The 13,827-nt window shown below is 44.1% G+C and overlaps 1 protein-coding gene across 1 annotated transcript; it reads left to right on the top strand.

The window, feature by feature from the left end:
• Positions 1–223: 223 nt before the first annotated feature.
• Positions 224–10,926, top strand: ALKBH7 (alkB homolog 7). The gene is made up of 4 exons (XM_056570291.1): positions 224–555; positions 7,440–7,613; positions 7,702–7,826; positions 10,681–10,926. The coding sequence occupies exons 1-4, from the start codon at positions 262–264 to the stop codon at positions 10,802–10,804; spliced, it is 717 nt and encodes a 238-aa protein (XP_056426266.1). The 5' UTR covers positions 224–261; the 3' UTR covers positions 10,805–10,926.
• The last annotated feature ends 2,901 nt before the right edge of the window (positions 10,927–13,827 follow it).

The following is a 13,827-nucleotide window of genomic DNA, read 5'->3' on the forward strand; positions in this document are numbered from 1 at the left end:
CACTGTGGGTGTCATTATTATGGGGAGCAATGTGGGTGTCATTATTATGGGGCACTGTAAATATTATGGGGAAACTACAATCCCGAGGCAGGTTATAGTGTGAAGAAGTTTTATCAACTATTGCCAAAACAACCAATCAGATAACTGCTTTTAGTTTCAGGCGGGGCGGGCTGAGATCTGATTGGTCGAGCCCGCTCTGGTTACGTGCTGAGCGCCGTGACCTCCTCACTGCCCGCCCAGGATGCACCGCGCGACCTCAACATGGCGGCGCCCAGCGCTCGCTGTTGCCTTGGTAACATGCGGTTGTGGCTCGGTGGGGTGAGGAGGCCGCGGGGTCTTGTTGTAGCGGTGTCAGGTCTCTGTGCCCGGCGACATCATGTGACTTCGCTGCCCGGTAACCACGTGTCTCCGTCTTCCCCGGCCGTGCTGTCTCAGCTGTCCCCCGGCCTCACCCTGCAGCCGGACTTCATCACCACCGAGGAGGAGGCCCTGCTGTGCCGGGAGCTGGAGCCTGTGCTGAGGAAGAAGCGCTACGAGGGCGGCCATTGGGATGACGTGAGTACCGCCATATATATATATATATATATATATATATATGTGTGTGTGTATAATGTCGCAGCTGCGACAAGTCTCACAGCCGCCAATCACAGCTCAGCTTTCACTTTTTATGCCCTTGGAAATGGACGCGGTGCTGTGATTGGTTGCCATGGGCAACAAAGAGATGTAGGAAAACCCGTTGCTATGGGCAACAAGAATAATCTTACCACCATAGAGCAGTGTTTCCCAACCAGGGTACCTCCAGCTGTTGCAAAACTACAACTCCCAGCATGCCCGGACAGCCAAAGGCTGTCCGGGCATGCTGGGAGTTGTAGTTTTGCAACAGCTGGAGGCACACTGGTTGGACAACAGCCCACTAGAGTAATGTTGTTTACACCAAATTCTGGCCTTGCTATCTGAATGTCGCAGCTGGAATGGAGACTTATCAGACCAGACAAGGTTCTTCCATCTTCCACTGTCCAGTCTTGGTGACCTGTGTGAATTGTCGCCTCGGTTTCCTATTCGGTGCGGTCTCCTGCTGCTGTAGCCCATCTGCTTTAAAGTTCAGAGATGGTATTTTACATTCCTTGGTTGTAACCAGTGGTTATGAGTTACCATTGCCTTTCTGTCATCTCAAACCAGTCGGCCCATTCCTCTCTGACCTCAACAAGACATTTTCCTCCTCATGATTACCGCTCACTGGATATTTTCTCTTTTTTTTTTCTGACCATTTTCTATAAACCCTACAGATGGTTGTGGGTGAAATCCTCAGTAGATCAGCAGTTTAGGACAGTCCATCTGGTACCAACAATAATGCTACTTTCAAAGTCACTTAAAGGGGTACTCCGGTGCTTAGACATCTTATCCCCTATCCAAAGGATAGGTGATAAGATGCCTGATCGCGGGAGTCCTGCCGCTGGGGACCCCCGGGGTCATGCACGCGGCACCCCGTTTGTAATCAGTCCCCGGAGCGTGTTCGCTCCGGGTCTGATTACCGGCGACCAAAGGGCCGATGGCGTGTGACGTCACGCCTCCGCCCCCCTATGACGTCACGCCTTCGCCCCCCTGTGACGTCACGCTCCACCCCTCAATGCAAGCCTATGGGAGGGGGCGTGACAGCTACAACAAAAATATTTTACTCCACCACCAACGAGCTGTCTGTCTGGCAGCAGCTTACCCCTCCCCTCCTGAAAAAATAATTCATGAATGTTTGTCCATGCTGAATGTGTATGGAGAAGTCACAAGAGATAAGTTATTGAAATTGTATACCCACCTAGTGGGCTGTACACGTGAGACGTAGTTTAGGGGGATCAGTTGACTAATGTGTACGGCATCCCCCTGACCCTCCCTCCTCCCACAGGTGATGTCAGGGTGGTGGACAGTCTGGTAAGTTGACGTTTACCTGCCTGATCCTTCTGTTCTTGGGGGGTCTTAACCCCTTAAGGACGCAGGACGTAAATGTACGTCCTGGTGCGGTGGTACTTAACGCACCAGGACGTACATTTACGTCCTGTGCATAACCGCGGGCATCGGAGCGATGCCCGTGTCATGCGCGGCTGATCCCGGCTGCTGATCGCAGCCAGGGACCCGCCGGCAATGGCCGACGCCCGCGATCTCTCGGGCGTCCGCTATTAACCCCTCAGGTGCCGGGATCAATACAGATCCCGGCATCTGCGGCAGTGCGCGATTTGAATGAATGATCGGATCGCCCGCAGCGCTGCTGCGGGGATCCGATCATTCATAACGCCGCACGGAGGTCCCCTCTCCTTCCTCCGTGCGGCTCCCGGCGTCTCCTGCTCTGGTCTGTGATCGAGCAGACCAGAGCAGAAGATCGCCGAAAACACTGATCTGTTCTATGTCCTATACATAGAACAGATCAGTATTAGCAATCATGGTATTGCTATGAATAGTCCCCTATGGGGACTATTCAAGTGTAAAAAAAAAAATGAAAAATCCCCTCCCCCAATAAAATAGTAAAACGTCCGTTTTTTCCTATTTAACCCCCAAAAAGCGTAAATTTTTTTTTTTTATAGACATATTTGGTATCGCCGCGTGCGTAAATGTCCGAACTATTAAAATAAAATGTTAATGATCCCGTACGGTGAACGGCGTGAACGAAAAAAAAAAAAAAAGTCCAAAATTCCTACTTTTTTAATACATTTTATTACAAAAAAAAATTATAAAAAATGTGTTAAAAGTTTTTTATATGCAAATGTGGTATCAAAAAAAAGTACAGATCATGGCGCAAAAAATTAGCCCCCATACCGCCGCTTATACGGAAAAATTAAAAAGTTATAGGTCATCAAAATAAAGGGATTATAAACGTACTAATTTGGTTAAAAAGTTTGTGTTTTTTTATAAGCGCAACAATAATATAAAAGTATGTAATAATGGGTATCATTTTAATCGTATTGACCCTTAGAATAAAGAACACGTAATTTTTACCATAAATTTTACGGCATGAAAACGAAACCTTCCAAAATTAGCAAAATTGCGTTTTTCGTTTTAATTTCCCCACAAAAATTGTGTTTTTTGGTTGCGCCATACATTTTATGATATAATGAGTGATGTCATTACAAAGGACAACTGGTCGCGCAAAAAACAAGCCCTCATACTAGTCTGTGGATGAAAATATAAAAGAGTTATGATTTTTAGAAGGCGAGGAGGAAAAAATGAAAACGTAAAAATTATATTGTCTGAGTCCTTAAGGGGTTAAAGGGTACCTCTCATCAAATAAACTTTTGATATATTTTAGATTAATGAATGTTGAATAACTTTCCAATAGCATGTTAATAAAAAATATGCTTCTTTCTATTGTATTTTTCCCGATCAGTCCTGTCAGCAAGCATTTCTGACTCATGCTGGACTCCTAAACACTCAGAGCTGCCAGCCTGCTTTGTTCACAGCCAAACAGGCTGTGAACAAAGCAGGCCGGCAGCTCTGAGTGTTCTCCTTTGTGAACAAAGCAGACTGGCAGCTCGTAGTGTTTAGGACTCCAGCATGAGTCTGAAATGCTTGCTGCCAGGACTGGTAGGGAGACCCCTAGTGGTCATTTCTTCAAAGTGGAAAATTAAATAGAAAGAAGCATATTTTTTAATAACATGCAATTGTAAAGTTATTCTGCAGACATTAATCTATAGTATATCAAAAGTTTTTTTGATGAGAGGTACCCTTTAAAGGGGTAGTCCAGTGCTGAAAAACGTATCCCCTATCCTAAGGATATGGGATAAGTTTCAGCTTGCGGGGGGGTCCGACCGCTGGGGGCCCCCCCGTGATCTACTGTATGGGGCCCCGGCTCGCTGGCCAGATAGCGGGTGTCGACCACTATACGAAGCGGCGTCCGACACACCCCCTCAATACATCGCTATGGCAGAGCCGGAGATTGCCGAAGGCCAGTATTAGTATATCGTGTGTACTACACACACTGCTATACACATGGGGGTATATGCAGAGCATTGCACCCTAGTGTTTTCTGCAGACAATAATGTTCAATGCTCTGCATGTTTCCCCCATGTGTATAGCAGTATATGTACTACACATGGGGCTATGTGCAGAGCATTGCCCCCTAGTGTCTGTAGTACAGACAATATTGTGCAATGCTCTGCACGTATCCCTCGTGTATAGTAGTGTGTGTGTGTAGTACACACTATATACTAATACTGGCCCCACCAAGCTTACTATTGCAGACTGTAATGACAGAGACACACGCCACCCATCTGTCACTATCTCCTTCCACACCGGGAATATCCACAGGCCAGCTGACAGCCGCCCCAGCAAGCCCCGCCCCCTGTGACCGGGTCACTTATACAGCTGTCCACTGCCACTGGGGTTACTGATAGTTGCCAGGATTGGAGAAGTAGTCCCGGACCCGGGGCAGCTCCCTGCCGGTCTCCAGCAGCTCGGTGTGCAGCTCCTGACCTGTGAGCAGCAGCTGATCCCACAGCACCGCAACCGCGTCCAGTGGCACCCGCCCGGGCCCTGGGACTGGGGTCAGGTACTGTTAACTTAAAGAGGCTGTGGCGGTGTGGGATTTGCAGGACCTGCAGACACAGCGCCCTAACGCCTGCACCACCTGCTGCAGCCTCATTACTGCCGGCGCCCGACATCCCTTTGCAACGAATCGGGCGATTATTCGATAACGGGATTCGTCGACAACTAATACCGATATTGAATTTTATTGATAACATCGATTAATCTCTGCAGCCTTAATTGGGTTATAGTGTGGGTGAACAGGAGTACAGTGGTCCCTCAAGTTACAATATTAATTGGTTCCGGGAAGACCATTGTATGTTGAAACCATTGTATGTTGAGACCAGAACTCTATGGAAACCTGGTAATTGGTTCTGAAGCCCTAAAATGTCATCCAAAAAAATAGGAAAGAGTGAGGATTAAACAAAAATAAGTAGATAACTAATATAGATAAAGCAAATCCTTCCATATAAAAGTAAGAAAGATCTGCTGGGAGCTGTAATCATTGTCTATGTCAGTGTTTCCCAACTAGGGTGCCTCCAGCTGTTGCAAAACTACAACTCCCAGCATGCCCGGACAGCCAAAGGCTTTCCGGGCATGCTGGGAGTTGTAGTTTTGCAACAGCTGGAGGCACCCTGGATGGGAAACACTGGTCTATGTAGAGGACAGGAGCTTCTTCAGGGTCCTATACAGTACACGCAATGTCCAAAAAGTGTCAAATGGAGCCGCCCCCTCACCTGGTGTCCAAAGGAGCAGGTGACCCTGGTACAGGTAAAGAGTACAGAACATGTTGTACCTCCCTGTACTGTAGGGGGCGCTACCAGACACCAGTCAGTGCATACACTTCAGTAATACAGGGGTTTTACCAGTGAATGCCCATTCTGATTGGTCTGTTCTTCCAGCCATTGACACCTTTCACAGATCTGGATTGTCCGTAGCATTGTATGTTGAGTCTGGTTTCAAGTTACAATGGTCCAGAAAAGACCATTATATGGAGAAACTATTGTATGTTGAGGCCAATGTAAGTTGAGGGATCACTGTATGTAACGTGCTCACTTACTTAGGCCGGGTTCACACCATGTTTTCGCAATACAGTTCCCGTTTCAGGTTTTTGATAAAAAACGAATTCCTCAAAACCTGACTAAACAGTATACACATTTCAATCCATATACGGTTTGAAAAATGATGTCCGGTTGCATACGTTTTTAACTTTTCCCTCCATTATGAATAAAGTTTCACTTGTTTGATTGAAATTCCAAGAAAAAAAACTGTGCAAAGTCAAAAACCGTATGGTGCAAACTGGATGGAACCGTACGCAGATACAGTTCTGTACGGTTCCCATTGACTCCCATGTTAAAAAATAAATAAATAAAACTATACGTTTCAATACAGTTTTTCACCCGGACCGAAAACCGTGGTTGGCTATAGTTTTGGGTACGGGAAAAAAACCTGACAAAACCGTACAGGATGCAAAACGGACACAACCTGATGCATCTTTTGGCATACGGTTTTCAATGGAGAGTCAATGCATACGGTTTTCTATACGGTTCTGTACAGTTTTCACATTGAAAACATATACGGGAACTGTATGGCAAAAACGTGGTGTGATCCCAGCCTTATTAAAGTTTTGTTTTGTCCAAGTTTGCTTCCTCTAAAGTATCCGCCATCCATCCTGGTTTTGCGCGCAGCAGGGGGGTCCCCCGCCAGCAATCTTACTTTGTGTTCCGGAGGCAGGTGCCCGTAGCCCGCCCCCCCCTTGTTGCATATTCACATTAATGTCCTAATGACGTGGATTTATCCTTCCCCCAAGCGTTGCGCTCTGTCTTCCAAGAGCATGCGCAGTTTCGCGGCACAGAGCGGTTCTGAGAACGCACAGCTCTCACGTCATCAGGACGGAGAGCTGGGTAAGAAAAAACCAGCGCATGCGCTCGGAAGACAGCGCGCAACGCTTGGGGGGGGGGGGGGGCTGGATAACTACGTGTCATTAGGACATGGAGGAGCAAAAAATGAATATGCAACAAGGGGGGCGGGCTACGGGCACCTGCCTCCGGAACACAAAGTAAGATTGCCGGCGGGGGACCCACCTGCTGCGCGCAAAACCAGGATGGCGGATACTTTAGAGGACGCAAACTCGGCCAAAACAAAACTTTTTACTAAATAAGTGAGCACGTTACATACTCCTGTTCACCCGCACTATAACCCAATGTATTCAGTTTAGTGTGGGTGAATTTGCTGACAGTTTTCCTTTAAAAAAAAAAAAAAAAAATGAAATCTTAATCCTTACATTACTTATCAGCTTTTGAAGTTAAGTTGTTAATTTTTTTGTCTGACCACAGTGCTCTCTACTGACACCTCTGTCTGTCTCAGGAACTGTCGAGAGTACAAGCAAATCCCCATAGAAAACCTCTCCTGCCCTGGACAGTTCCTGAGACCAACAGAGAAGAACTCAACTTCAGCAGCTGATAAGTACTGAAAGAATTTATATATATATATATATATATATATATATATATATATATTTTTTTTTTTTATAGAAGTTATTTACAAATCTGTTTTTAACTTTCCGGGGCCAGTTGATATGAAAAAAAAAAAGTTTTTTTACTGGAGTACCCTTTACGGCAGTGGTCTTCAACCTGCGGACCTCCAGATGTGGCAAAACTACAACTCCCAGCATGCCCGGACAGCCAACGGCTGTCCGGGCATGCTGGGAGTTATAGTTTTGCCACATCTGGAGGCCCGCAGGTTGAAGACCACTGCTTTAGGGTACCATCAGAGTAGAGGATTGCCGTCCTCCCCTCCCTGTTTAGCTCATGTGGAGGCTCGGAGTGTTGATGTGTCTGGGGGGGGGGGGGATAAGGAGAGCGGGTTGTCCGGCAGTGATATGGAAATTGCCTTCTTCAGTCTTACACCTCTTTACCTCTTGCTCCCTACAGGCGATCCATGGCTTCCGAGAGGTAGAGCGCCAGTACTGGTCCCCAGACTCCTCCGCCATCATACAGAGGGCGAGAGACAAGGCTTTCCCCCCTGGAGAGAACCAGTTATCCCTGGTCCATGTCTTAGACCTGCAGAAAGATGGCTACATCAAGCCTCACGTGGACAGTGTTAAGGTACGGACATTACATAGACCTGGTGATCACTAGTTATCCCTATGAGGAGAAGGCGTATATGCAGCTAATCTATCCTCTCCTTTACCAGTTCTGTGGTAGCACCATTGCTGGCATCTGCTTACTATCCAGTAGTGTCATGCGGCTGGTGTCTGTGGATAACCCAGAGGAGCGGGCGGATCTGTTGCTGCCCAGACGTTGTCTGTATGTTATAAGGTCAGTAGTCCATGCTTTATTCCTGACCTTTATTCCCTGACCTTTATTCCCTGACCTTTATTCCCTGACCTTTATTCCCTGACCTTTATTCCCTGACCTTTATTCCCTGACCTTTATTCCCTGACTCGGACCCCCCACTATAAAGAAACTTATTCCCTATCCTGCGAATAGGGGATACGTTTAATTTCCCCATAGTACCCCTTTAAAAGGGGCTATCAAGAAAAAAAACAAAAACATTTGATAGATATAGATATATATATATATATATATATATATATATATATCAACTGGCTCCAGAAAGTTAAACAGATTTGTAAACTACTTCTATTAAAAAAAAAAAATGTTAATCCTTTCAGTACTTATGAGCTGCTGAAGTTGAGTTGTTCTTTTCTGTCTAAGTGCTCTCTGATGACACCTGTCTCAGGAACTGTCCAGAGTAGAAGCAAATCCCCATAGCAAACCTCTTCTACTCTGTGCACTTTCCAAGACAAGCAGAGATGTCAGCAGAGAGCACTGTTACCAGACGGAAAAGAACAACTCAACTTAGGCAGCTGATAATTATAGGAAGGATTAGGAGTTTTTTAATAGAAGTAATTTACAAACCTGTTTAACTTTCTGGAGCCAGTTGAGATATATATGTTTTTTTTTTCCTGGAATACCCCTTTAAGCTGGGCAGAGACTAGATATATACACACACACCTGCCAGATCCAGGTTTTTACTTTCTATTCGCATCTGCGGCCATAGACATCCTATAGTCCAGTGTTTCCCAACCAGAGTGCCTCCAGCTGTTGCAAGACTATAACTCCCTGACCCTTATTCCCTGACCCTTATTCCCTGACCCTTATTCCCTGACCCTTATTCCCTGACCCTTATTCCCTGACCCTTATTCCCTGACCCTTATTCCCTGACCCTTATTCCCTGACCCTTATTCCCTGACCTTTATTCCCTGACCTGTGTCTTTGGTTGTGTATTCTTTAGTATGATAGTTTCCACATCTATGCTGGGTTAAAGGGTTACTCCGGAAAACATTTTTGTTTTGTTTTTTAAATCAATTGGTGCCAGAAAGTTAAACAGATTTGTAAACTACCTCTATTAAAAAATCTTAATCCTTCCAGTACTTATCAGCTGCTGCATGATCCACAGGAAGTTCTTTTCTTTTTGAATATCCGTTCAGTTTGACCACAGTGCTCTCTGCTGACACCTCTGTCCATGTCAGGAACTGTCCAGAGCAGGAGAAGTTTGCTACAGGGATTTGCTCCTGCTCTGGACAGTTCCTGACATTGACAGAGATGGCAGCAGAGAGCACTGTGGTCAGACAGAACATCCTGTGGAGCATACAGCAGCTGATAAGTACTGGAAGGATTAAACATTTTTAATAGAAGTAATTTAATAATTTGTTTAACTTTCTGACACCAGTTGATTTAAAAAAATAAATAAATGTTTTCCAGTGGAGTACCCCTTTTTAAAACGTATTCTTGTCTGGGTCATGTATGATCCTTTGGATTGTATCCCTAGAGCTGTCACTTACAAAAGGCATCACATGAGGAGATTTCTAATGTGTTCCTTGAGATAAATCTGGCCATAGACACGAGGGGAGAGATTTATCAAAACCTGTGGAGAGGAAAAGTCGACCAGTTGCCCATAGCAACCAATCAGATCGCTTCTTTCATTTTGCAGAGGCCTTGTTAAAAATGAAAGAAGCGATCTGATTGGTTGCTATGGGCAACTGGGCAACTTTTCCTCTGCACAGGTTTTGATAAATCTCCCCCGAGATCTTTATGTGCGGACCCCTGGTAGATCCATCTAAAGTTATCGAGATCTGCTGACTTAAGCAGTGTTTTCCAACCAGGGTGCCTCCAGCTGTTACAAAATACAACTCCCAGCATGCTGGGAGTTGTAGTCTTGCAACAGCTGGAGGCACCCTAGTTGGGAAACACTGGACTATAGGATGTCTATGGCTGCAGATGCAAATAGAAAGCAAAAACCTGGATATGGATGGATGGATGAATGTCAACTGTCTCCAGAAAGTTAAACAGGTTTGTAAATTACTTCTATAAAAAAAAAAATCCTAATCCTTCTTATAATTATCAGCTGCCTAAGTTGAGTTGTTCTTGTCTGTCTGGCAACAGTGCTCTCTGCTGACATCTCTGCTTGTCTCGGAAACTGCACAGAGTAGAAGAGGTTTGCTATGGGGATCTGCTTCTACTATGGACAGTTCCCAAGACACTTGTCATCAGAGAGCATTTAGACAGAAAAGAACAACTCAACTTCAGCAGCTCATAAGTACTGAAAGGATTAAGATTTTTTTTTTAATAGAAGTAATTTACAAATCTGTTTAACTTTCTGGAGCCAGTTGAGATAGATAGATATATAATTTTTTTTTCCTTGATAGCCCCTTTTAAAGGGGTACTCTGGGGAAATTAAACTTATCCCCTATTCGCAGGATAGGGAATAAGTTTCTTTATAGGGGGGGGGGGTCCGACCACTGGGGCCCCCTCATGATCTTACGGGGGTTGTCTACTCGCCTGTCCTTGGCGCACTCTGGCCCCCTCCCTCGGAGAGGGGCTTTAGTGACGGACCCTCAGTAAACCGGTTGAGCTGTTGGCTGCTCAGAAATGCTGGGATTTGTAGTTTTGCAACAGCTAGAGGCACCCTGATTTGGAATACACTAGTATAGATATCTCATTGGACTGCAGGGACCCTGCCAAGCATTGTGCCACTTATCTCCTGGCACAACAAAGGATCAGCCATGATGAAATCCAACATGCCTGATCCACGCTTCCACGTGTGTGTATTTGGTATTGGTTTCTTGCACATTGCTCACACTTATTCTTCTTCTTTTTTTTGTCTCAGCGATGTAGCTCGCTACAAGTTTACCCATGAAATTCTGCGCTGTGAGGATTCCTTTTTCAGCGGCGTGCCTGTGCCCCGGGAGCGCCGCATCTCGGTTATATGCAGAAACCTACCCGTGAGCTGATGAGGCCCCATAGCGGAAGACGGACTTGTATTCAGGTGCTGACTAAGCTTTATGTGGTTCTCACCCCCTATGTACCAGTGTTTCCCAACCAGGGTGACTCCAGCTGTTGGAAAACTACAACTCCCAGCATGCCCGGACAGCCGAAGGCTGTCCGGGCATGCTGGGAGTTGTAGTTTTGCAACAGCTGGAGGCACCCTGGTTGGGAAACACTGCTATGTACAATTCTAAAAGGCCTGATTTAAATCCTTAGAATGATTCTATACAGTGCCATCTAGTGGAGCAGTGTTCACATTACAGCTTGTCACACAGTTGAGTTTTGAGTCCGTTTTGATGATCAGATGAAGTTTGGGTCACGTAGGGCTATTATCTGCCTAAGGGTCAAAGATCGTCAAATTTGCTGATGTATTTTTATCCTATTTTTATCCTTATTTGCGCATTTTTTGCCATAATCGTTTAAATACCGGCCGCAATAAATTGCAGCCTATTTTTCCAGATTTTAAACATACAAGTAAAATAAAATGCATCAATAAATTTTACCATGCGTGAACTTTACCATACACCACCAAAGTGCCTCATCCACACTCCATCAGTCCACACTCCATCAGTGCGGAGTGCGATCCTGCTCCTAAATCAAGACTTTTTCCTTTTTTGAAGTTTGATAAAGACATAAAACAATTATTTTTTTCAATGTTCTTTTATTTGTCTCAGTGATCTGCAATGGAATAAATAAATAAGTTATTTGTACTTAAATAATTTTTTCTCCTTTTTTTTTTTTTTTTTTATTTATTTATTTATTTTTTATTATTTTTTATTCCCGGCTGCTAAAAGCAAAACTAGTTATATAAGAAAATTTGAGAGAAGGTTCATCGAAATGTCCCTGCCCTGGTTTTTTATTATTCTCTATTAACTGTATATGTAACAACAATAGTGCCTGCCAATGGGACAGTAAATGTTCTGCATTCATGGTGTTCAGAAATAATCTTTGTGTCCTGCTGGGACTTATGGTCATCATAGCGTAGTTTGTTGTCCACTTAGGACTTGTAAGTAAGAAATAAGTATTAAAGGGATTCTCCGGTGAAAAACTTTTATTTTTTATTTTTAATCAACTGGTGACAGAAAGTTAAACAGATTTGTAAATTACTTCTATTAAAAAATCTTAATCCTTCCTGTACTTATTAGCTGCTGAATACTACAGCGGAAATTCTTTTCTTTTTGAAACACAGAGCTCTCTGCTGACATCATCACCACAGTTCTCTCTGCTGACATCTCTGTACATTTTAGGGACTGTCCAGAACAGCATATGTTTGCTATGGGGATTTCCTTTTATCCTGGACAGTTCCCAAAATGGACACAGATGTCAGCAGAGAGCCCTGTGCTCATGATGTTGCTGACATCATGAGCACAGGGCTCTCTGCTGACATCTGTGTGCTCTGTGTTTCAAACGGAAAAGAATTTCCACTGTAGTATTCAGAGGCTAATAAGTACAGGAAGGATTAAGATTTTTTTTATAGAAGTAATTTACAAATCTGTTTAACTTTCTGGCACCAGTTGATTAAAAAAATCGTATCTGGTCGTCACGCCCCCTCCTATAGACATGAGTGGAGGGGGCGTAACATGGCGTGACTTCTCTGTATTGGTGGGAGCTACTGGCACAGAATGCCGGGGGGCTGCAGCGAGATCGTGAGGGTCCCAGCAGTGGGACCCCTGCAATCAGACATCTTATCCCCTATCCTTTGGATAGGGGATAAGATGTATAAAGCCGGAAAGGGTAATCCGATGGAAAACTTTTTTTATTTTTTTTATTTATTTAATTTATTCTTTAATTTTTTTTAATCAACTGGTGCCAGAAAGTTAAACAGATTTGTAAATTACTTCTATAAAAAAAAAAATTCTTAATCCTTCCAGTACATATTAGCGGCTGAATACTACAAATGAAATTCTTTTCTTTTTGGATTTTTTTCTTTCTGTCCACAGTGCATCTCTGTCCATGTCAGGAACTGTCCAGAGCAGGAGAAAATCCCCATAGCAAACCTATCCTGCTCTGGACAGTTCCTAAAATGGACAGAGATGTCAGCAGAGAGCACCGTGGTCGTGACAGAAAGGAAATTCCTCTAGAAAATACAGCAGCTGATAAGTACTGGAAGGATTAAGATTTTTAAATAGAAGTAATTTACAAATCTGTTTTAACTTTCTGGCACCAGTTGATTAAAAATAAATAAATTAATTAATAAAAAAAAAACTAAAAAAATTTCCACCGGAGTACCCTTTTTAATAAGAACTGTGTAATGTTTAATTTCTCCAGTGGGGGCGCTGCTGGGAAATGTACCACTTACTGCCAGGTTTCTCCACAGATCACAGCTGGGGATCACTGGGGATCTCACTTTGTACCAGCTTTTTGTCTTGGGATCCCTCTAACAGGTACAGGTTGTCCAAGGTGGAGAACCCATTTTAATCTTTATTTATGGGAAATCCCCCTCTATGTACATGATCCCAGAGATTCCCTTTAAGGTAAGGATCCACAAAGGGCAGCATTACTGTGACCGCACCACTACCCTGGTGATCTTGATGGACTCTGGTCTTTTTTCTCTACCTTATGAACTATGTATGTTACATCGGGATCACCCTGAAGCCCCAGTCTAATTTCTGGAGACCAGGGCCTGAGTAGGTTACATTAAAGGGGTATTCCAGGAAAAAACTTTTTTTTTTTTAATATATATATATATATATATATATATCAACTGGCTCCAGAAAGTTAAAGGGGTATTCCAGGCAAAAACTTGTTTTTATATATCAACTGACTCCGGAAAGTTAAACAGATTTGTAAATTACTTCTATTAAAAAATCTTAATCCTTCCGATAGTTATTAGCTTCTGATGTTTTCTGTCTAACTTCTCAATGATGATGTCACGTCCCGGGAGCTGTGCATGATGGGAAAATATCCCCATGGGAACTGCACAGCTCCTGGGACGTGAGTCAGTCATCATTTAGACAGAAAACAGCAACTCAACTTCAGAAGCTAATAA

This window comes from Hyla sarda, chromosome 4 (genome assembly GCF_029499605.1).
Source record: "Hyla sarda isolate aHylSar1 chromosome 4, aHylSar1.hap1, whole genome shotgun sequence".
NCBI lineage: Eukaryota > Metazoa > Chordata > Amphibia > Anura > Hylidae > Hyla > Hyla sarda.